The following is a 25,180-nucleotide window of genomic DNA, read 5'->3' as shown; positions in this document are numbered from 1 at the left end:
CAAAGTGTTTTTTTGTTCCCCATTTGTAAAAATAGTAATCATGTACAATATATTGCCAGTGAATAGCTACATTGTGGGTTATTCTTTCTTTCCCTCTCGTATAACACTAGTTGTTTGTGTGGCCAAGAATCCCTTTACACTGAGAGCAGTGGAGTGAAGAGCTCTGTATTTAAAGCTTGGGCACTGAGGCTATTCAGAAATGCTATTGCTACTGGTAAAATAATGTATCATTTATTATTCCACTCCAGAAAGCTTGCATGCGATCCTTTCTTCATGTGCACTGATTGAAAGCAAAGTGGAAATCGACACACTGATCCTGTCAGTACAGCCAGCATTGATCTCTAAAGGACAAATTCCTGTTTTAAAAGAGAACATGATCAAGGGCCGTATTAAGGGGCAGGCCTACAGAAAACTAGGGGCCCCATAATTATGATCTTACATATTTCATCTTCCATTTGTTTTATTTATAGAGCCTTAGAATGCATATGTATCACGTGTACTTCACTGTAAGACTAGTAAATACTGTTCACATTTTTTATTTACTAACACTTGACACCCCCCTCTCTTGAAAATGGCTTAAGTGTTTTTGATGCGCTACCTGCCTGTTTTTAGTGGAGCTATGTAAATTGATGTACTAGCACTGTGTGCGTGTGTATTTTGAGTGCCACTGATTAATTAGTAAATCATGGATTTGGCTACCAACCCTTGCTACTCAAGTGAGCGTGATAAATGGAAACAAAGAAAAAGATTTAAAAGAAGCAGCTTTAGTACAATAAAATCCAAAGTTTAGCTTGTTTTTACACACAAAAAAAGACAAGACCCTACAAGACAGCTGTGAAGTGGCTGAAAAAAACGACGAGGAGCAAGACGGCCCATGGAGCTGGTAATGTTGAGAAACTGCATTCGAAGCTGCTCAACAAAAAGTCAATGTATCTAGTCTGTGCCCAGGGCCCCGTGAATTCTTAATCTGGCTCTGATGAAGTTCAACATACTGTTTGTTGCTTGCACAATAAACTTATTTCCATTTAAGTGGTGACTGATCAGTTGATTTCTCAGTCTCTCAGTTAGTGTTAACAGTAGTTAGAAATCAATGAAAAGTTCATGTATTTGCATGAAATAAACATTTCATTTTGGCAACATCAGTTTATCTCACTACATTCTTTAATATTTCCAAAATTTTACAGTATACTGCAGTATACAGAAAGATAACCCTATGGTATTGTTTTTAAAAAATGTAGATATCTTTTTGAGAGCTGAAAGATTTAAAAGCACATTCTTTTGGTTATTTGTGAATATATACAGTGCCTTCCTTGATATACCTTTAGGGTAGTTGTGTTTAACCAGTCCTGAAAAATTTGAAGCCGCCATCATCTCTCTTTTAAATACACTCTTCAGTGGCTGTATTGCTTTGGGGGACTGCGCCAAGACTGGTTTTATCGACTGCTTCCACTATGAACTGTAGTATGTGTGAGTGACAGACACACAGGCTTCTATTGCAGTGAGACCATTATGAAGCATAAATAATGCCTTTGTGTTGGGTCATCTAATGTTCTTTTATGTGTTTCGTTTCAGCATCCAAGCCACCACCAAAGGCAGTGCAGCAATAATGGAGTAAGTCACAGTTTTTAAAAAATAAAATACAATTATGAACCAAGCTAGTGACATTCAGCTTTGACAACCTGTCATGCTTATTTTAAATATATCTGAGCAGGTTAATGCACTGACAGAACTGATATTTTCAAGCCAATGTTGAAACACTCTAAATTTGAAATACAAATGTAATGTAAACTAACTGGATTGTCTACAAGTGTCCGTTTCTTTTTTTTTCTTCTATAGTTTACAGTAGGTTAAACACATGTAGCAATTGTGGGACATGGGAATATTACATTAATAAGAAAAGAAGTATGGCTTTAAAAAAGTGACTTTGTTAAATATGTATTTATAGTAATGGAGAAACAGTTTTTGTGTGGTGTGCATTGTGCTGTAGCTCTCAGTAGATTACAGCATGTACAGCTTTTATGGCATGCGCTTTTAAATGAACCGAGTAACTGGAAATTGGCTCAACTCAAGTCTACTTTGGTCAATGGCATAGCTTAAAATGCAAAAGCAAGCTCAGCTGTGTTTAAATTCACACACTGATCACAGTGCTGTCACATCCTTCTGAAGTGAGGGTATTTCAAATAATGTTCTTTGACTGGCTGGTAATGCCCTGGGTATCTACATACTCACAATAGCAAGACTTTATTTTTTGAGTCATTTAAGATGGTCAAGATGCTTGAATTGGTGTGAGTGCATTTCATGTATTTTTCTTCTACTAATTATCTTTACACTTTGATCTATAGTCTAACATTTATGTAAAATCCTTGTTTAAAGTATTAAGTTGTAGTCATGCTTTAACAGTACCCAACAGAAACTAATTAGAATTGCAGAGTAATAAAGGAAACAAGTTAATAAGACAGCTATCTTTTGTCTCTCTCTGTTCAAGGTAGTGTTTAGCTAATCAAAAATAAAAAAAAATGGCTTGCTATAAAACAATTGGAATTACTGCTAATCATTGTGAATTAAATATCATAATGGATTAGTTAGTGTAGGTACGACTAAGTGTTAGGAATTATGACTCACATACAAAACTGGTGCCATTTCTGTTTTGCATCCTGCACTACACTATATCAGGGCTTGATTATATATACTTAGAACCACACGTTTCTGCTAGTAGTAGTACTAGGAATATCTCTGTTTAGATTAAGTGACACGGGCAAGCTGGCTTCAAGGGGAGAGGCGCTTGTGTCCCAACAGCTTAAATCATCCAAACGACCAGAAAATGAACTGCCCTGACATATGTTGACTGTGTTTTTCTTTATAAGAGGCATTATAGCAATTTAAATTGTAGTTTTGCTGTATAGACGTGTGGGTTATGTAATTATTAATACGGGCAGGTGTTTCAATGATTTTTGTACAGTAAAGGTTTAGGTATGGCTGCATGAAACAGGTTTAACCAGTTTGTTGTACTGTAAGTAGACCCGCCAACACAAATAAACACATCTTTGTTTAACTCACCTGTTGCCTACAGGAACTCCACAGAAGAAGTTGAGTTAGTGAGGGAGGAGGGTGTCACCAGTTCAAAGCAGCACTGCAAACAACACATTTTAGAAAACCACACCATCCACTGGGGCTTCAGTTTGACAGCCTTATCGGCAAGGGAACGTAGACGTCTGCTAAGACAGCAGGAAGATGCTTGCCGTCTTAAGGAAATGTAAGTCTCTTTGTGCCAATTCTGTCAAAACAAACAACACTTACTGTCAGTTATTTTTTTTTGAGCTAACAACTCTCTGAAGGAATAACAATACTGGGGGGCCCAGAAAACAGGAAGCACATTGAGCTTAGTACAAAAATGAGTGTAGGATCCCCTCATGAGGCCCTGGGAACCATTTATTTGAAATCCTCTTAAAATAGTAATGACAACAACAAAAAGTTTTAATATTTTTTTTTAAATGTTTTAGGGGTGACAAGAATAAGGAAAACCTCCCTTACTATGCAGTGTTTGTTGAGGAGGGTCAGCTACGATTCAAAGAAACCACACCACATGCCGAAAAGAAAGCTTTGGAGGACTTGGAGAAAATTGTTGAAGACAGTTTCAAGCCTAAAAGATCCAAATCAAGCTCTGAGACAAGTACAGAGCATGACCAAGATTATAGCCAGGTAAATGGTCATTCTGTACAACCCATTTCAATTAGTTTCAGCTATGTGGGATGGGTGTGGTAAATATAAGGACAACATGTCCAGTAGCTCTGGAAAAATAACAATTTCTGTGAATGTTTCAAAACCTACTGTACCTGGATCCGTATAATCTATTGCAAGGGCTTGCCCACACTTTTTGGGCAGTCGTCATGGTTTCAACTTGGTCATGTTAAAGACTTTCAGCCATCAGTAAAAAGCCAGTTTTCCATGACGCTGATGGTGATGTAACAATAATAAACCTTGGTCTGTAGGCCACTGTGTCTCTTGCTAACCTAAATTGTCTCATTGTACAAAAAATCAATGTAGCCACCTTACCCCATGGCTAACTAAACAAAAAGCTGTATTTTGGACAAGCATGTTTTTTGATGAGTGCACATGATGATTTAAGAGTTGTCAGCTAAGAGAATACGAAATGTTACAGATTATGCAGATTAAACTTCTTTTGCTGGAAATGCAATTTGGAACGTGCAGTTTTCACACTGAGATGATTGTACCTTACTGATTTACAGCATAAGGTCATATAATTATGAATAAGGGATTTTAATAGAGCTAATTATTTTGCATATTAAGGAGTTGATATGCTTTTGCTGGAGTTTATAATTAGGATTAGTGCTCATTTTTCAGAGTTAAGCATGCAGAAGTATAAATAGTTTAGCAGTATGTAGGTTGCTTGATACAGGAATAATTCAACCCCCACAAAAAATTGTCAAACACAGCCTTTAACAAAAGGCCTGAGAATTTAATCTGTGGGGGAACAAAGTGTTTTGAGATCTATTTCTCCCCATTTTTAACTTCACCTCACTGCTGCAACCCACTTAATGATTTGGGCAGACTGACAATCTGTTCCTGCTGTCAAGTGAATCACGCCTGTTCACCTTCCAAACCAGCAGATGTTGCAAAGCTACTGAACTTTGGAGGAGAGGTACACCTGCCAAGTCTTCTCCTGACCAGAAAGGGTTGCAGCTGGGCATCTGACTAATGTGTGGACAGTTGGGTGGACTATCCCACTAACTGGCAAAAGTGATCACTGTGGCCACACATTACATTTTTTTTTCTTTCTTTATCCTGCATGTCATGAAGAATTTGAGCTCAGACATTATTGTTAATAGGGATTTAAATAGGTGAGCTAGAACTGCTTTGAAGGACAGTAGACTACTCATTTCATTACTCTTTTGTTCCAGTGAACAGCAAGTATTTGCATTGTAGTTATACTGTGTCAGATAAGATTAAATGGAAGCATCTGCAGAATAGATATCCTATGATATACAGTATAATTGCCACTGAAGGCCACTTATGAAATAGTCATCGCTATCCTGGATATGTGACTAAACATTTTTACTTGGAAACAAACCATCTACTGAGTAAGTCATTTTGTTTTTAGACAAAATACATCCAAATGTATGTATATAAACCAGTAATGTGGTCTTGGAATGAAGTGCAGGACAAATGTGCAAGATGAGGTGCACAGGTATAACAATAACAGTAATAATTTAAAAAAATATTAGCAGATTCAGGCAGACCTGCACAGATCACGTTGCACTGACTTGGTGACCTTCTGTATGGGTGTAAAAGTTGTGAAAGGAGCTGACCGATATTATAAGGAATTTGGTATTGTGTAAATACAGTACTTGTTTGTGCAAATACATTTATGAAAAATATGACTAGCATTTGTACATAACACAAATATATATATATATATATATATATATATATATATATATATATATATATATATATATATATATATATATATATATATATATATATATATATTATACAGTAGTCTCTGGCTAAGAGAACACCCCTCGGGAAGCAAGCAAAGTCTTCTCTTAGCGGTAGTGTTTAAGACAGAGTTGACCACCAGACACATTATGAATGAATAAATAAATATGTATTACTTGTCATGACGCACGTGCATCAACATGTGAAATGAACGGAATAAGCAATAGGCAAGTGTATGTTAATAAAGTATAAGGTAATGAAGTAACAGACAAACTAACATTAATAAACTAAAGGCCTCTACACGGCAGACACGATGCAACAAGCGAATGTGTCGTATGACACACCGCACCATGACGCGATGTGACGGGCGACATTGAAGCGATGCCAACAAAATAGGATTGGTGTCTATTTTTGTGATTTTGTCTCGTGGCAGCTAGTGAACTGACCAGCACCCACAAAATGCAGCAGCAGCTCTAGATTAATTCTGAATATCTGTACAGGGGCAATATTCAAGACATGCACAAAACTATTTGACAGAATGGTGAAGCAACTCACCAGAAAGGAAAACACAAAATTGCTCGGCAACTTGTGTCTGATTTTATTTTTTTTCTGGCGCTCGAACAATTTCCACCTGTTTGTAGCAAGAGAAACAGCGGCGCGGTGCGTTGTTTGTTTACATGCCATTTTGCAGTGATGAGGTGCACTCGTGGAAATCAGAATACAAAACGAGGCAATGATATGATGTTGGTTCTGGAAAGATATAATAAACCAATCAGTGTGCCTCAAGACACTTGCGATGACAAGTCACATTTGAAAAGATTGATAAACCGTTGCTTATCCAAGTTTGATGATGATGAGTTATCAGGTTACAAAACATCACTGTATCAGTTGTGAATAGGATTTCCTCCTGGACCCATAATTCTGGAACACTGAGACAGAACAGGATTTTGAAGTTGCCTTAAAACTGAAGGAAATCAACATGTGAATTGAGCCCTAAACCTTTGCTAAATTGATTCTGGTGATTAAATATCTTGAGGCAGCATGACAATACAATAATAGCTTTTAAAAATGAAATAAATAAATAAGTACATCATCAACATTTATTTATTTTATTAATAGTTTTAAAAATACATATTTTAAAGTTTCTTTATAGTTTCTCATAGTATATCATCTTCTCCCACTTAATACTGAGCAGCTGTTCACTATTCCTGACACCAGACAGTGTGAACACTGGATCAGTGTTGTTATTTAATTGGGAAAGTCAATGTAAATTAGGGCTATATATTATTAATTAATGGGATATAAATAGCATTTTTTAAATATTGAGAACTGAAATATCATTTTGTACAAAATAAAAATAAATATCTTGAATAAACCTACACACACGTTTATTCAAGATGCTTTTTTATTTTGTAAGATTTGTATTATCACAATGATTTGGATAATTAAGAAGCAGTATAAATTCAGCAAGTGCTTAGTGCTCAGTTCATGTGTTTATTGCTTTCAGTCTAAGGGCAACTTAAAAACCATGTCCCGTACCGAAGTGTTCCGGAGTTGTGAACGAATCGCTAGCAATGCGAAAAGTGTGTTCTTGTTCCTTTAGGCAGACCATTTACAATGGGAAAAATCTGTGTCACCACAAGGGTGTTCTCTTAGGTGAAGTGTTATCTAGAAGGTGTTCCTGTACGTGGAGACTACTGTATACAATATTTTATTGGGATATATATGGCAATTTTTATATATGAACCTATATGACTACAAATACTTTTATATAGTTATCTTAAGTTTTTGTTCTGTAGGTGACTTGTTAATGTAGGTTTTACTTCACTATTGGAGCACTTTAATATACTGAAAAATACACTAATAATGTGTTATAGAGCAAGTTTATAAAATGCAGTAAGTACTATATTTTATAAATACTTTTTATGAGGTCACAACATTTACTGTAAAGGTTTGTACCCCACAAACCTGCACTGAAAATGGTGTGCATTGGTAGACCCTAACAAAATTGACAGAACAGCTGGGTAAAAATTCTGGTATGAACATGCCACATGTATCAACTGGAAATGCATTTTTATATAACATAATTGCCAGCTCTTCTCTGGCACTCTCACATTTACAGGAATGAGTTTTTATCTGATCTGTCAAACTCTGCTGAAGTCAAGGGAGCAGAGCACACTATTTGATACTCTGTGGAAAGTCCAGTCTTTTTACTGATGGCGAAAATGGTGGAGCTGGAGGAAATTACTTTAAGAAAAAACTTATTAAAAAACAAAAAACAAAATGAGGCTGATTTCCGTGAGCGTCTGTGACTTTGGCTGCAGCAACATTTAAAAATAAAAAAGTAAGGCATAATTTTTTATGTTTTAAGCCTAATTTTTGTTTGCACTGAAACCTGAATTAACCAGTCTCCTATGGGGACTGAACAAGTATTTGCGGCTGCTTACTGCGGGTGATTTGCTTGTATTGAAGCAACAAAACAAAAGTCTTTCTTGGGGTTACTTGCTGTTTATTTGAATGCTTTGAGACCTGGCAGAGAATTGATTAGAACAGTTCAGGCTGTTTTTCTTTTTCCCAATGAAAATAAAAGCAATGAATTGATAGAAACTTATTGAAAAGGTCCCATGGATCTCGGACGGGAGGCTTCTGATCATAACCACAGTGACAACGTACATGTTACATTGTTGAAAGATTTTTTGCTGTGTTGATCAAGGTAATAGCTTTGAATGTTGTATACTGTTTTATTAGATTAACAATCTTGCTTTCAAGACCGCAAAAGTTTCTTCTTTAGGTGTATTTAAATAAATACAGTTCTACAGCAATAGAATAGTTATTAACTGTTTCAGTGGGGATTTTTTGTCATGAAACCAAGCTTAAAGTAAGTGAAAATCCACATGAATCTACTGCAAACCTTTTATCTGCGTGGAAGAATGCTTCAAACTAGAACATTCCTGTGGGGCTTCTGTTATCCTAAATAATACATCGCTGCAGAACAAAGAGTGACCTGGATAATTATACTAGTGTATGAAAAGCTATTCACTGCCTTCCAATGCTGAGCCACAGTTTGTTCATTACAAACCTATTATTTGATTATTTCTTTTTAGTTCTTTCTGTCTGGTTCCAGATATAATACATCATTTTGATGTTTTCCAGACACTGGAATTTTGATACAAATGTACAATAAAAATAAAAACAACGGTTATTCCACTGTCTTTTCGTTTGTGTTGCTGTTGTGGCAGGACATGGAGAATAAAATGCAAAGCTCGTCAGCATGTCAAATGAACTCTGCGCTGTCAGAATCCGAGCACATTCAAAATGCTTCATTCCAGGCCAAAGAAATACTGGATTTTCAGAACAGGTATGCTGTCTGATGTAGGCTGTCACTCACACTGTTGTATTATAATAGTATATTTTGATATCATGTATAAGACCATCTAATCAAGAATGTGCCAATATAGTTGACCATTTGTGATGCAGCCACAAGCAAGCAAGAGGTGAAATAAGACCCTGTTCACAGGGCCCAGTGCCGCCTCAGATTATGGTCTGCAACCCCGTTTACATTTGTGGTTTAAAGAGCCTTTGCGCGTTCACATACGTGACTGAAAAACAGGCCTAAAATGTGGCAAACTGTTTTTATTTTTTTTATTTTTATGGAACAATAGTCTGCATTCAGATATTTCAGATGCTTCTTATAAACCAACTAATATAAAAACCGCTCTACAATACGAGACACTGCTGCCTTGTCATTTAGCTTGTATTTTTCAGTAAGAACTACAACAAATGCACTTTTATTCTGTATAAAGGTGAGTCTGTGGTGAATTGTTGGAAAACCTTTTCAGAAAGTTGAAGACACGGCTCTTGTCCAAGAAGCTCTTGCAGTATAATTAGTGTTCTCACGTTCCTTGACATGTGCAGCTATAAATGTAACATTTAAATGCTGAAATTGTATTTAGTCTAAAAAAATACATACACAGTTTTAATAATATCCTTTTAAATCTGCAGCACGGTGCTGAATGAAGACACAGTGGAACTTCAAGATTCCAATGAGGTATGTATTTTGTGCATTGATAACACTATGTAACACAGTTTTTGTTCCTGGGTAGTAAGTGTTATTTCCTAATTGCTTATGCCTCAAAAGTATAGAAAATGGCTATTATTCCCCACAAACTTTGTTTTTGTGACCAGGACAGTGATATTTCAAAATATCACTATTTCCAATGGGAAAACAGGCAAATGTGTGTCTTTTCGTTCACATAAAGTCAGAAAAAAACAACATATGAATCCAAATGAACATGTATTTATACTAAAGTAATACAAAAATGACTACAAAAGATTTAGAAGTGAGTAGTTTTTCGAGATTTACGATTATACTGTAAATACAGTATAATCGTAAATCTCGAAAAACTACTCACTTCTAAATGTTTTCTGGACTTTACATTCAGTCTTTTGTTTGGTATTTATATAATTCTAAGCCTTTCTTAATCATGCATTTTACAGTAACATGAAGTGATTTTCTTGTAGGATATAGGGTTAACATGATGGGTCTCTGTGGGTAATTAATCCATTATTGAGGACAGACGTAATTAACTTGGGAGTATCTTCTGTCACTCATTGATTCATTTTGCATTGCGCACATAGAACAATCAATTATTCTATATTTAATTATTTTCCCGTTAAGTTTTGTCTATCTTCAGCGTCATTCGATCAAGTAATGTAACACTGGTTTCTTTATAAGTGCACACCTCGACAAGTTATTTTTGTTCCACAATTGCTAATCTCAGAGCAGGCCTGTCTATCCAATTTCAAATAATAATACAGTACAGAACTTAACTTGAAGAGAACCACACCATTGCTGATCAATTGAACCATGGCAAGTCCATGAGATAAAACAACATGCAGTCAAGAGACTGCAATGAGTTGGCAACTCTTATCAGACGATTTGCATATTTTACCATTTTAAACCAGTCTGCTAAAGCTGATTCATAAACTTAATCTGTTGGCATTTTATCAGTTAAGTTGTCCTATGAAAATAAAGCAACATCTTGATCCGGGGAAGTGCAAAGACCAAGCATGTATTTGCATGCCGAAGCCAAGTACTGAAGTCAAATCTGTGTTTACTCAGCACTCATAACCAAAATGAAAACCGAGAAATGTTCAACTGCTTTTTAAAATAGAACACATACAAATAGAACCACTTTTTCAACTCATACCTCGTGCGCAAACATACAGGAGAATCTTGAAAGTAGGTGCATGGGTTTTTATTTGGATTTATGAATCAAAACTTCAGTACATCTTATTCTGTGTACAGGTGGTATTCCGTGCATTGACCATACAATTCTAAAAACCCCACCACTATTTTTATGTTTGGTAGCAGTTCTTGAGTAATGATCTTTTTTTGTTTATTATTATTATTATTATTATTATTATTATTATTATTATTATTATGAGACAGCATTTTGCACAGTTTAAGCAGCCATCCACTTCTCTTGGAAGTCCTCTTCACAACAGAGAAAACAAAACAACAGTTGGGAACGAGAAGAGGTCATTTGGCCCATCAAGGCTGGTTCCTTGATAGCACACCATTTGCCCCTAATTTAGTGGGCAGAATCCAGTAGCTTTGTTTAAAGGTTACCAGTTTTTTAGATCCCGCTGCTAGACTATTCCATGCATTTATAACACTATGTAAAAATAAAACAAAAAATAAAGCTTTCTAAGCTTCTTCCATTTATGTCCTCTTGTTCTACTCTAGCAGTGTCTTGGGTTAACTGTCTCTGCCATTTAGGATTATATAGACTTCCTCTTGGGCACCATCTTCTATATAACAAGGGATACCCTCTACACAACACATTAACTTATAACATGTTACTTGCTTTATTTCATATATTGGTCCTTGTAGCACACTTGTTTGTCAGCATCTGCAATTATACAATAGCACTGATGTATTGTAGAGTTGTTGGGACCACATTATTCCCTCTGGGTGACCAATATGCGTGTCACGGCAACATATGTTTTACGTAACAGGTTTACGTAAATAAATTTAATTATATATATATATATATATATATATTATCTATTATATATATATATATATATATATATATATATATATATATATATATATATATATATATATAATTGTAAGGTGGTAGGGGGAGGGTCAGATTCCTTCCTGCCTAAAAACATGTGAAAATGTGTGTTTTGTTTGATTTAATTGATTTTGTTTAATTGTTTTATTGTTAATTATCCTCTGCACCTGGCTATCATTGTAAATTAGAGCCAGGTGCAGGGTATTTAAGGAAAGCAGTCAGTTTGCTCAGGATGGTGTGGCTATAGAGTAAGGAGCTCAAAGTGTTATGGTGAGGTAAAAACCTACGTTTTTGGTTTTTATAAAAATCTGTTAGTGTTTATTTTCATGTTATGTCAGGTAAACAGCTTAGCTGTCCTGCGCATCAGTCAGGGACCTGCATATGTTTAACGAGTACTCTGAGGGAGCTAGGTGTTTGTTTGTATGTTTGTTGGATTTATTTGTTTGAATAAAAGTGAGCGAAAGTGCTTATAAAAATCAAGTTTTTATTTCTAGGTCACATTCTTAAAGGGGCACGAACCCAAATAACAGCCAGCCTGTTCACTATATATGTGTGTGTAATATCTATATAGCTGAAATCTATCTCAGTCTTGGTTTACTTACAGTGAATTGCATGTTTTGGTGTCGGCTGTAGTACAACAGGTTTAGGATTGGTTGGTTATCCTAAAAACTGTGTAGCAAAAGCCAAGTCTTTTGAAGAACTGAGTTTGCTTGCTTGCTTGAGTGACTGCTTGGGACAAACTGTCATACTCCAGTGTATACATATTAAAATCCCTTGCATCTTCCTACTTGACATCTCTACCTTTTATATCTTTTACAAACTAGGATTTGTATCTGGCCTAGCGGGCTGGGCTTTTAGTTATTCTTAGTTTTGTTTAGAACTCATTTTTGGCTATCTTCAAGTACTATTTATTTATATTATTGTTAAGTACCATAACTATTGTGACCCAATTATACACTAAAATATTTTATTGGGTAACTGTTGACTACGTTCTAAATACACAGTTTGCCTTTGTCTCTGGTGTGTACTTCATCAGGAACCAGAACTTGTTGTTTGTTTACATTCCCAATGGCAGTTTCAGCTGGAGACACACAAGCTGTTGCCCTCCTGCCTCTGTCACTCTGTGAACTAAACCAACAAACTCCTGCAAATACCAACAGTAGCAGAAGGAGACTGCCACTCAGAAGCTCCACCATAGCTCAGAGGAAATGTATGAATGCACCTATTTGGATTATAGCCAATTACAATCTAAAACGTCTATAGGAGGCTCGGAGCATATGATAAGTCTGATGAAGACTAATGCAAAATCAAGACAGTTATAATGTTCACCATGTCGAGTATGACAGACAGCTGGACATGACTGAGTATGAGACAGACGAACATGATTGAGTGACAGACAGGTGGACATGATTGCCGAATAAGGGTCCTGATCTTGTGAATGAGGAACTAGAAAGGGTATTGCTGTATATGAAACTATATGAGACTTTATGGTGCACAATGCCTTTGACATCCTATTGAAGGAGTACTGCTTTACAATCCATGTTCTTACCTCATTACCCTATTAGCTTTGTTAACTTTAACAATACATTAAGTGATTAGGTGCCAGGAAGAAAGACAGCTTTTCATCTACAGCATTTCCTCTGAAATATTATTATTATTATTTGTTCGGGTAAGCAGTCTGTTTTGGCTAGATCAAGCAGGTGTACACTGGCATTTATTTTTTTAAACAAAACAGCAAGATTCTGCATTTGAATGAACTAGAATTTTTTTTTGCCTGTGTCAGCTGCTGTGTGAGGTTGGAGACGGGCTGCAGTCTGCGTTTTCATGCGTATTACCATGCAATCTGTCAGCTCCCGGGGGGGGGGGGGGGGGGGGAGCAGGACTGAGCACAACTTGGAAGTGGCTCAGTCAGCCTAGCGAAGTAAGCAGGCTTTCTGCATCCACTGCATCACCTCAGCAGACTTGACAGCAGCAGAAACTGTTGTTTCACACTCTCCACACCAATGCAAAGCAACACTCAATCAGATTGAGGGAATATACTCAAGACAACAGTTAACACAATTCTATTCATATTTATTCTCAGCTGGTGGAAGCCGATCCTAAGGGGAGCACCCAGCTGCAGCCATCTGCAGACAACACCACCCCCGCTGCTACTGAAGAAAGCAATGCTTCAATCAAGGGCACCATCGAGGACGACGTAAGTGCTCCAGCTCAGCCGTGTTCAATATATTTGTTTCTATTTTATGAATGAACTCAGCTGGGAGGAGCCAGATTGTCACCAGATCATGATGTCAATGGACTGAATGAAATACACCCACGGTGGAGGCAGAGAAAAAATCTGTACTGTACACAGACCTCCACTCCCAACTGAACAAATTACCACAGGCTTGCTGACTGAAACCCCCCCCCCCCTTCCATCACCACTACAAGTGTGCCATGAGTAACCCATAGAAACTGCAATTTGTATAGCTGCAGAGTCACATCAATAACATAGCATGGAGGATGAATGGAAGACATGTGTAGCTGGTGACTCACAGGAATGGGGTGCACTGTGGCTGAGAGAAGCGCTTGAACTGTATTAGAGAGCATTGCAGAACACACACACACACAAATACACACACACACACACAAAGCCAGCCAAGAGCACAGAGGACGTTTTCAGTATTTTTAGCCAGTATGTTCTGCTTTTGCCTGCAGAGCTCTTTAATGAAACTACAGTCTTTGGAAGTTGATCTGAGCTCCTCATTTCTGCCAGCGCAGGAAGACAATGCCCAGGTACAGCACCCCAAGGAGCAGAGCTTGGAAGCGGAACACGCTGCACAGGGAGAAGATGCTAACACTGGAGGTAAGAGAGCCAGGGTTTATTTTCTTTATTGTGCATGTTTATCAGGAGCACCTGTCAATTAGAAGTAATGACTATTGAGGGAGCTCTGGTAAACATCTATTAATGACACCCTAAATTACTCTTATTCATATTAAACACCACACTTAAATAATATTATTTCACATATATTTACATGTTTTGACAGCTTTTTATTTCAGCTTTTTATTTGGTTATTTTTTGGACTAGCACTGCAAAAAATTTAAATATATATTTATGATTATTTCTTTTTTTTTAAATAAACCTGGAAAAATGTTGACTGCATCGTCCCATGGCAAAGGCATAGCAAAGTGAAGCATACAAAAAGCAGGGTAAATGTTAAGACTATTTTAAGAATGTCATTTATGGTCCTCCCCATCTTAAGTAGAACTTGCTAATGACAATGTGTGCAGTAGATACATGGTATGCATTTCCCTGTTTTTAATGGAGCCTCCTTTTCAAAGCCGTGCTTTTAGGAATGCATTCAAATCATTGCATAGGCTTGAACTTTTTGAGTTTTAGTTTTTTTTTCCATTTCCAATTATTTATTTATTTTGCTTTATTAGTGCAATCCATTATCCCTCTTGATTTCAAATGAATACATCGGCAAAAAGGTAGCAAGGCTGTGTACATTCTGTACTCTGACCTTTCCAATTCATCCTCACCACCCACACCTTCATCCCTAAAGGCATGTCCTATTTCTCATGTGATATTATATGCACAGGCATTGCTTAGTTGTATAAACTGCCTATATACCTACAAGCATTGCACAGCTTTGTTTGCTAGCTGTACAGAAGAGATGAAGAAAAGATAATCATTAATACTAATTGTTTTCTGCCTTTGAAATGATTCATTTTATAGCACAGTGAAGGAAATGATAAATTATAGGAAGCTTAATAGATTCACTTGTTCTGAAAGCTAGTGACTGCAGCTATGTTGTCTGCGGAGGTATTGAAGTATTTCTTTCTTCTTGGGGCTGTGGCTTTAATGCAGTTGAATGGGTGCTATAGCATGCTTTTCTTTATGATCTAAGAAACTTAATTTTAGATCAATTGAAGGATAGAAAGAGGACATTACAAAACAAATTAAATTGATATATTTTTATTTGCTTTATCTTTTTAGATAAATATATAATTATAATAATTATTAGTATTATTATTATTATTATTATTATTATTATTATTATTATTATTATTATTATTATTATTATTATTATTATTATTATTATTATAATATTACTATTAGAGGGGCAATTCACCAATTTCCTAATCAAACTGGCCAGGTACTAATAGATGATGCATTGATAACACTATTATTCAAAAGAAATTAGCACAAAAATATGTAGACTAGATGCTTCACAAAAATGACTGAAAACTGAAAGTAATATAATATGAGTGAGCTTCCTGGTTGGATCCCAGGTCTATTTTGAATTGTTCAGTGCCATGGTGATCAGTAATCAATTAATCAATTTCATTGTCACACCTCTAGCTGCTATAAACCAGACTACAGTAAACGCCTCCTTCTTGTAACGTGTACTATTGCAGAATATGTGTTACATTGCTTTCTCTCATACCTCCCATATCGAAAGTTCTCAACTCTTATTGGTGGGATTTTGAAAAGCCACGCATTTTTCTGTTTGCTTTGAAAAAAAAACCTTTCCATTCTAATTTAAAAAATGGTACATCTATTAGAAATCTCTGGTGACTGTGATCTATTACAAGGTAAAATATTTAAAGAAAGCCTGGATTTTTAACCGTGTTATCTACAGTATGTAGTTTATTCTCTATTCTCTTAGTATTGCCCTTCTATTATCCCAGGCAATATGTTTTTGCTGGTCCACTTTCCTCTGTTAGTTGCTGCATTGATTTACTTTTATAACACCACCACCACACACTCAACTCCATATTTGTATATAATAAGTTCATTAGCAGGCCCACAAGCAACACAATAAATTTAAAAAACAAGTAGAGAGGCAATTAGGCCAATCTCAATGATGCCATACAGCAGAGCACACTGAATCTATTGAATTATAAATGAGCAAATCATGAGCCTTGGGGCTCCCAAGTGGAGTTCCCAGGGGGCGGCCCACAATTGGCTGAGAGACGCCCAGGTTGGGGAGGGTTTTGGTCAGCCAGGATGTCCTCAGCTCACCGCGCACTAGCACCTGCAGGCCTGCCTGCCTGCACATGGCCCAGAGCTGCATTGTCCTCCGACATTGTAGCTCTGAGGTAGCTGTATGGCGGGCCTGCAGAGTGAAAAGAAGCAGACGGCTGACAACACGTATCGGAAGAGGCGTGTTTTCGTCTTCATCTCCCCCGAGTCAGTGCGTCCAAAAAAAAAAGTCATGTACCTTAGCAACTTTTTGCTTAAAGACAGTGTTTCTGAAAGAGTCAATCAGACGGGGGCATATTAACACTGTACAATTCCAGACACTCTTTCTGTGGCCAACTGGAGAGGCTAGGAACTGGATAACAGGGCAAAGTCTGTTGGGTCAGGATTATTATGGTAATTTGTACCAATACAGCTTCACAGAATAGCCACTGCAGTTATTCCCTTACCTTGACAAGCAAAGAATATAACAAATTGCCTATATTATGTATAGTACTGGTGTATTGCATGAGTAACAGAATAAAAATGACTTTTAATAAAGTGCTAAAAAAAATAACATTTAAGTAATTGTCAAAATGCCATTATTTATCCTGTCTGCATAGCCTGTTGTTACAAGAAGTATGTAGCTTATATTCAGACCCATGTAGGCGCTTTGCTGGATTTAAGTGGGTCAAATGGGTCAATTAAAATATCCAGGCTTATCATTGGCACCTGCATCGACACATGAAGCAACATGATCACATTTCTTTGTACACGGAACCTGGAAGCAAAGATGAGATTGAGCGTGTGAGACTAAAGAATGAGATAAACCACCAAGGAATGCTGTTAAAAGCGTACAGTATGTTGTTGTGTCATACTGAACATACTGTATCTGTCGGCCACTTTAATTACAATGGAGAGTTGATCTGTTTGCAGAGCCCCAGACAGCCTTCAGAAACTGTCAGAATGAATCTGACATCCAAGCCGAAGCACAGCAGTATCCCAAGACCAGCCGGCTCCTCCACCACATCACTGACGGAGGCAATCCCCAGCCCTCGCCTCGCTGCTTCAGCCAGAGCCAGCGATTCAACACCGACCCAGAGTCTGCTCCTTCCCCCCCATGCTCTCAGCAATTCAGAATGTAAGGACAACTCGCTTTTGGGTTAGACTACGATCCACAGCTATGCAACAGAAAATATGTAGTAGAATTTAAAAGAAACATGTACAATTCTTTGACCAACTTTTTTTTTTTTTTTTTTGCAATGGCTTTTTCAGTATTACTGCATATGCTAGGATACATAAACCATGAGTGATAACCAAGACTTTTAAAATCAATTTTCTTACATTATTGCAACATTAACACTGGTGTCCTTTCCCTCTCTTCTTTAAATGTAATTGTGTTCCTTTTCTTATCTTGGTTATTACTACACTGAGACCTTTACAATGTCAAATGAACAAATGAATTGCTCACATAATGGAAAAAATGATGTTGATTTTGGGTCACTGTGCTATACATATTTATGTGCATAAACCAATGGCTTGCTGGTTTAGATGTTGCCAAAAAAGCGTCTGTTGCTACTGAGAGATTGTTTCCCAGCAACCGTTGAAATCACTTCCTGTGACGGTGAGCCCCACCCCTATATATTGTGCGCTATTTGTATAATGTATTATTATTATTATTATTATTATTATTGTAATTTTATGCAGGTGGACAAAGCCGTCCATCTTATTTTGCTGTTTGAGACCGAAAAGACGCGCTCCAGACTTAAGGAGAGAGTGTCTAGAATTAGAGAACGGGAGCGAGGCGGTACATTATAACTAAGAATAATAACAATGGCTAAGAGTGCTGGCTTAAACACCAGCACGATACTTGTTTGTTTATTATTAGTTTATTTGTTTGGCCAACGCGCCTTTTGTTTTGTGGTGTTTGGTTTTGTTTAAATCTTTGTTTTGTTTATTATTTAATAAAATACTGAGCGCCGTAACGTTACTGTTTTGCCCAGCCATTCATTGTTTTGGTTTCTGTTCTGGTCAGACGTCACCTCTGCAAAGCCATCCTTCTTGTCTCTTCACATACCATGCGTGGGACAAGTTCCTCAGCTTTTTATTTTCTTGTAAAGTTTAAACCTTCCCCATTATATCAGATTGGGTGGCTGTCCTTATGCAAGTTAGCAGATACAAAGTGCAAAAAAAACCCCATAAGCTTGTGTGTTACCCTACTGCACCACCCTAGCCGCATCGTTGCAAGAGATAGTTACTGTAACTGCCTTAACAAGTCGCACAGCTATTCAGATGTGTCCGTTAATCTCTGATAGAGATAACTGCAGTGGCTTCTATTCAGCGGTACTGTGCCGACTGCAACTGTGCTTGTTTGTTTTCCTATTCGATTCATAGCAGTTGTATTCGCTGGGGATGCATTCAGGCAGCTCTGCATTAATGTTTCTCCTGTATTGCCTTGTGGTGTATATGCAAGAAGCTGGGGGAAGAGGGGGAAACATATGCTGCATAGATATGTAAAGAAAGAAAAACATTGGTACTGTCACAAAATTACTATATATATATATATATAAAGGTTGGCTTTTGTTAAACTGGATTTGAATTGCTATACCTGTGAATTTGTATTTAATGTACAGTACTAGTAAGGTAGGATAAGATGGCTTTTGTCAGAGCCATTTTACAGTTCTGGGGATTACCACTAAAAATAGATGTTTTATGAAAACTTCCCTTAAACTGGTTTATATAGAAGTACTAAAAGTAATTTAAGACCTTAAGATTGTCTGTCTTTCCTTCTCATAGGTCATGGGGCGTTGTCAGGGGAGATCCCCCAGAGACTGCGAAAGAGCCTGTATCGGTGACACTGCTGACAAAACACATTCAGAACGTGAAGAAGAAAATCAAGAAATATGAAGAGAAGTTTGAGCAAGAAAGGAAATACAGGGTGTGCATTTAACATTAAGAGATGAAGTTGCCTTTTTACTGGCCACTTGAATGCCACATTTTTCTTCAGTCCCTTTTAAAAGCACAAAGCTGCAACAGTCAACTCCAACAGTGCGAGTGGGTGGGCCAAGAATAACACAGGCTGCGTTATACTGCAGAGGGAAAATGAGAAGCATTTAGTTTAATAGTGTTGAGGCTTACTGTAGAGACAGTTATATATAGTATATTCTAGAACAATCTAAAAAAAAAAACTAAACATTCCTCCTTTCACTGCGTCCTTCATTCTGCATCCAGTGTTACAACCGCTTGCTTCATAATATCAGTTTTTATTTTGCATTACCAGATCATCTCTGAAACAAACAACAGACAATATTGTACAGAAGTGTGATTATTTAAACGTATGGTCTTTTTGGTGCTACTCTGCAATACTAAAAGCATCCTTTTGTGGTAAATGTTTTAAAAAGGTTTCCCTGGTAAACTCATGAATAAATACGGTGGGTATCTCGATTCCGACCGCTGTCAGCAGAAATCAACCGACCTTTAACCTTCCTTCATTTCTGAAAGCAACAAAGACCACGATGCAAATTGTATGTGTTAGCACCCCCTGCAGCCCAGCTGAGGTACTTTGTGAGTAGACCCAGAAGTCAATACAGTAGAGTACCACAGTCTGACATGAGGTTACTGATTTATTGCATGCAGTGATTTACACCTCTGTTTCCCTTCCCTCTTCAGCCTTCACATAATGATAAAACAGCAAACCCTGAAATCTTCAAACTGATGAACGACCTGGCCAAATCTCGCAAACAACTCAAAGGTAAATCTACAGTCTTTGTAACTATTTGTTGTTTGCCAACATGTTAATTCACCTCGACAAATGTCATGTTGTACCAATATTGGCAGTCAGCTCTGCAGAAATGGATTGGTAGAAATGTGATTATTTTTGGTGTACCGTTGTTGTAAATTTCAGCTTAATTGACTTAATTGAAAAAATCTAATGATACATTTTGATATACCTAAGAATATAAACAAATGCCTATAAATTCAGAAAGAATAAATATTATACTAGTATAGTATCCATATATATATATATATATATATATATATATATATATATATATATATATATATATATATATATATATATATATATATATATATGTATATGTCCCCCCCCCCCCCCCCTTTGACCATGGTACGTCTGGAGTTTGAAAAATGTCTGTGAAAGAACTTGAACTAGGGGAGCCAACCAACAGAGAGAGCTGTGCAGCATGAAATCTGGCCAACATGGGGCAGTAGCGCTACAGCAGAAACCTTGCCTGGAGGAAACTGTGGAGTCTTTGATAATGAGACTAAAGGAGAAGCGCACAGTACTCGGCCTGCCAGAGAACATGAAGGTAGTTATACATACTGTTCAGCAAGATATTTTAGCAGTGTTGGTAAAGTAAATACGATTTGATTTATTACAATGGAAATACAACTCATGTACAGTATATTGCACCCACAGCCTGTCTGACATTTCTGCATCATTATTGCATTGTGGTGGCTTGTATGTGGGCACATACTTGTATGGGATATTTTTGTATGTTTATTAATATATCCTTTATTTTTTGTTTCAAGTTGATCAGTCTATATTTATGTATGTTTTTTATTTGTCAGGTTCAATGTGTATAAGACCATGATGGCAATTTATTCTGGTAATATTTTCGAAAAAATTGAAAAGCACAAGGTGAATTGACCCAAATATGACCTGATATTCTGTAAAATTGCTATGATTAATATGTAAGAGTTACATTGTAATTTTTTTCTTTATTTTTTTGCAGGAAATGACCCAAAAGCAAATGGCTTTAGAAAAAGTTACCCTGCAAAAATGCTTGTTGTATTTCGAGAGCCTTCACGGACGGCCGGTATGGAGCGGTTATGTTTGTAGTATATGTATCTGAAATGGTTGATCACATCAGTGATGCTGCTACTAAAAGCATGTATTTTTTGTCTTTAGGGAACCAAACAGGAACGGAATCTTATGAAACCATTTTATGACCGATACAGAATGATCAAGCAGTTTCTGTGTGAGGCGTCTTCAATTACTACCATTGTACGTCATAGCACAACCTTTTGAACATTCAGGGAATAGGGAAAGGGGCTATTAGTGAACTCTCCAAGGTGGCTTTGCCAGATCAAGGTTAAGTTCACTTTTGCATTACAAATTGTTGCATCATGTTCCCACGAGTGTGTCCCTGGTAGCTACACTACACAATGAAGAATAAAAACAACATTTAATTCTCCTCATTTCATCACATCTTAATCCGTTGGTATAATTATATGTAAGAACATGAAATGATCAAATTACAATTTTCAGATCTTGCATAATGCTTGGTAACATGCAGTATATGTTTTTAGTCTGATTGTGGCCAAGCGCACACCCCAGTGCATATTTATTTATTCATGAGTCATTCACAGATCCATTCCCGTGCAGCAATATGTATACACCAACATTAACACTCCACACGCAACACAGAACACATAAATACGCACAGGGGTGAGCACTTGGCCACACTCTTACACTGATGAATGAGGATCTCCTAATAGAGATAATGTACAAGATTCATGCTTCTTCCACTTTTCCATCAAGACTCCTGTGTAACACTTACAGTAAAGGACTGGTGGTGATTATGTAGTCATACGTTCCCATATTTTTCCAAAAATAATTGTTTGCAGTAAAAAGACCACGTTTCTCACATTACTGAATATTTAATAAAAAAAAGTTGGACACGTAACAAGTAAAGGCATTTCATACGTTTGATTTAAACATGTACTTCAACTAACAAAGCCCTACTTTGTGACCATATGTGTTCTAGCATCATATTAGAAGGCTTTGTAACTCTGCAGTACATGTATTTTCAATTCCGCATCAGTCAAACAAAAGTAATGGTAATTATGAAATATTTAATTTAATAAATATTTAACCATTAAAAGGGAATAGTTTAAAGAGAGCTGTTCATAATGATCTTATTACTGTAAACAGGAAGAAGAGGGATCTGATGAAGAGAATATGCAGCACAACCCACTACCACCTTCCAGAATAATATCCCAGAATTCTTCCGAAGAGTCTTTGTGTCTCTATGAGGAAGACAATGAGCTTGCCTTTGTATCCCCTTTAGATGAGATGAAAGCTATCAGGCAGACCGTTGTTACCATGTCCAGTTTACACGAGGCCTCCATGTAAGTTTGATTTCACACACACACGCAGTAGGGCCCTTAAGTGTTGACACACTATTAATTTGAAGGTTATTTATGCAAGAAATTTGGAAGAAATATTTTAACACTGGGAAAGAAGCATCAATGTCATTGGTGTACAGCCCAGTCTGTAATCAGTTGAAGAAGATGGTGAAAATGCAGGCAAGTTGCAGAACAGCTGAAACTAATGTCCTGAGACTGGCAAAAAATACCCGAGACATTTACAAAACTGTTGTACAGAATTCATACCAAATTGAAATACCAGTAGATAACCTGAATTGGTGTCTATACTTTTTATCACTTATTTTATTGGACTGTAGATCTATTAGGTTTCCTGTTTTAAGTTCAATTTTAATTTGAGTAAATTTAATTTGAGTCTTAACAATGTTAACATATTGATGTATTAATCTCAGGCCTGAGTTGCTGGAGCACCTTCGAGAAACCAGAGCTGAAAAGAAGAGACTTCGAAAAACTTTGAGAGATTTTGAAGACCAGTTTTTAAGACAAATGGGGAGGTATGGCAGCTGCTGGTATTGTCTTTATAATAGTTTATGGTGATGTACATCTAAATATTGTTTTTTGGACACATCACTGGCTTATAGGACATTACAAAGTAATTTGGCCACATTTAGATTTAAGTTCTGCAACTGATCTAGAGGTGGGGCGTGTCCCTGTGAAAGGTTACTGTAGATGCAGAATGGATTCGTTCCACAAAATTAGGCAGTTAATGCATACAGTAATACTTGCAGATGCCCACTAGAGGGCTCTCAACAACCCATTGTGGCTGTCCTAGAATATATTATTTCATCATTTGACACTAAAGCTTCAAAGAGGTCATTTTGTTTTACATGGAATATGGTGATAGTTTATGCAAGTTACATTCCATTTAAAAATTCAATTTTTACTATTAACCAATCCTTTCTCATACCTTGCAATTTACAATTGCATTGTGACAGACTCTCTTATACCAGTATTCCTTTGGGATAAATTTGGATAAATTTAGATGTTAAAGCAAAAAGCTTTAACATTTTCTTGTACTAGCTTGTACCAATTTTCTCTACAGCTTTCTTTTTTTTTTCCCCTATAAAAGGACTGCACAGAAAGAGGACCGAACTCTCATAGCTGAAGAATACTGTGAGTTCAAACAAATTAAAGCAAAACTTAGATTACTGGAAGTTCTCGTCAGCAAAAAGGAAGCCGCACAGACTACGTGAGAAGAATTTCCTGCTTCGTTATTGAACATGTTTGGAACTGTTGATGTTTGCATTGACAGATGTTTATATGTAAATTGATCGTGCCATACAGACTCTATGATGCACTTTAATAACAACACTGGTTGCGAAGATAGACAGAAAGAAATTCAACGGTTGCCAAGCAACAGATTATACTTAACAGTTGTTTGTGACAAACTGATACACACAGCCTGTCTAATTAAGTAGCTAGTTCTAAAAGCTGGTTTGTTGTTCAATGATACAAAAAAAAAAAAAAAAAAAAAAGGTAGACACAGAACTGGTAGGTGTTTTTACAGTAGTGGTCTTCATTCCTATACGTATAAATACAGCACTTTATTTTTACTTAAGGGGAACACCAAAGTATTTCCAAAAGATGCGGTTTCCTCATTACTGTCATTAGCTGTTAACACGTTTTGTAATCTTAACGTCCGGCTCCAGAGGGTTTCAGGCTATTTGCATCCTTTTTTTTCCATTTTGAAACCCTCTGCAGAAAAGATTATGTGCACAGTGGCAAATAGATATTTGAAAGGCTATCTTCCTGTAAGCAGTGAACCTCTGTGTGATATTTTGATCATAAAACTGTCTTCACTGGCAAATTGCTGTATAGCCCCATGGGTCACTTCAAATCCTAATATTCTTGATATACCTCTTTGTGAAATGCATAGCAAACGGCATAAATGCAGAGCTTCAAAGTATTCTCGAAAAAGCTTCTATAAAACTTCCATTTTGAAGCAACCCCTTATAACCTGTCAAAACCTTGAGCAGGTTGACTATGTAAACCTTCAATACCTTTCTGTTTACTAAATTGTCATATTTTCCTGTTCTATTTTTAATGTAGAATGAAACTGCAGTATGGTGTGTTGAGTTACAAATACAGCAATATGCCTAATAGATTGAGTCGACCACTGAAGACAAAGGGTCATTAAATAATTGTTCTGTTTGCAATTCTGATTACAAGCTTTAATGAAACAAAGTGTTTAACTGCGACACAAAAACATCTGTTAAAATATTTTGAGAACTCACATCTGTTACTATATTGTAGAGTACAGTATATGCATGTCAGTAAATTAAACTGTGCTTTAATGATCAGATATATGCTATGTAGAAATGTAGTGGGTTTTGTTGTTTGTTTTTTTACAGAGTATGCGATTACCTAGATAATGTAATTTAAAATCTGTCACATTTGATAAATTGATTTCAACCTAGCTTGTCAATGTTAGCTTTGTGAAAGTCATCCCTGCACATTTTGTAATATTTTTCATCACCTTGAGAAATTATTGATT

General features: G+C 36.6%; 1 protein-coding gene across 1 annotated transcript in view; it reads left to right on the top strand.

Annotated features, from left to right (window-relative positions):
- LOC121322266 (protein FAM13C-like) overlaps positions 1-24,844 on the top strand; it is a 28,185-nt gene extending 3,341 nt beyond the window's left edge. The window contains 17 exon segments of the mRNA XM_041261968.1: positions 1,573-1,611; positions 3,071-3,253; positions 3,501-3,699; positions 8,700-8,818; positions 9,463-9,508; positions 13,630-13,743; positions 14,244-14,391; positions 17,431-17,635; positions 19,291-19,432; positions 20,164-20,245; positions 20,358-20,361; positions 20,636-20,825; positions 21,252-21,335; positions 21,428-21,523; positions 22,454-22,650; positions 23,079-23,180; positions 23,756-24,844. Of these exon segments, the coding sequence (XP_041117902.1) occupies positions 1,573-1,611; positions 3,071-3,253; positions 3,501-3,699; positions 8,700-8,818; positions 9,463-9,508; positions 13,630-13,743; positions 14,244-14,391; positions 17,431-17,635; positions 19,291-19,432; positions 20,164-20,245; positions 20,358-20,361; positions 20,636-20,825; positions 21,252-21,335; positions 21,428-21,523; positions 22,454-22,650; positions 23,079-23,180; positions 23,756-23,879 (2,074 nt within the window). The 3' untranslated portion in view covers positions 23,880-24,844.
- The last annotated feature ends 336 nt before the right edge of the window (positions 24,845-25,180 follow it).

The sequence above is a fragment of the Polyodon spathula genome, chromosome 10, assembly GCF_017654505.1.
Source record: "Polyodon spathula isolate WHYD16114869_AA chromosome 10, ASM1765450v1, whole genome shotgun sequence".
Classification (NCBI taxonomy): Eukaryota; Metazoa; Chordata; class Actinopteri; order Acipenseriformes; family Polyodontidae; genus Polyodon; species Polyodon spathula.
The sequence above is the reverse complement of the archived record's forward strand: the minus strand, read 5'-3'. Positions and strand labels throughout refer to the sequence as shown.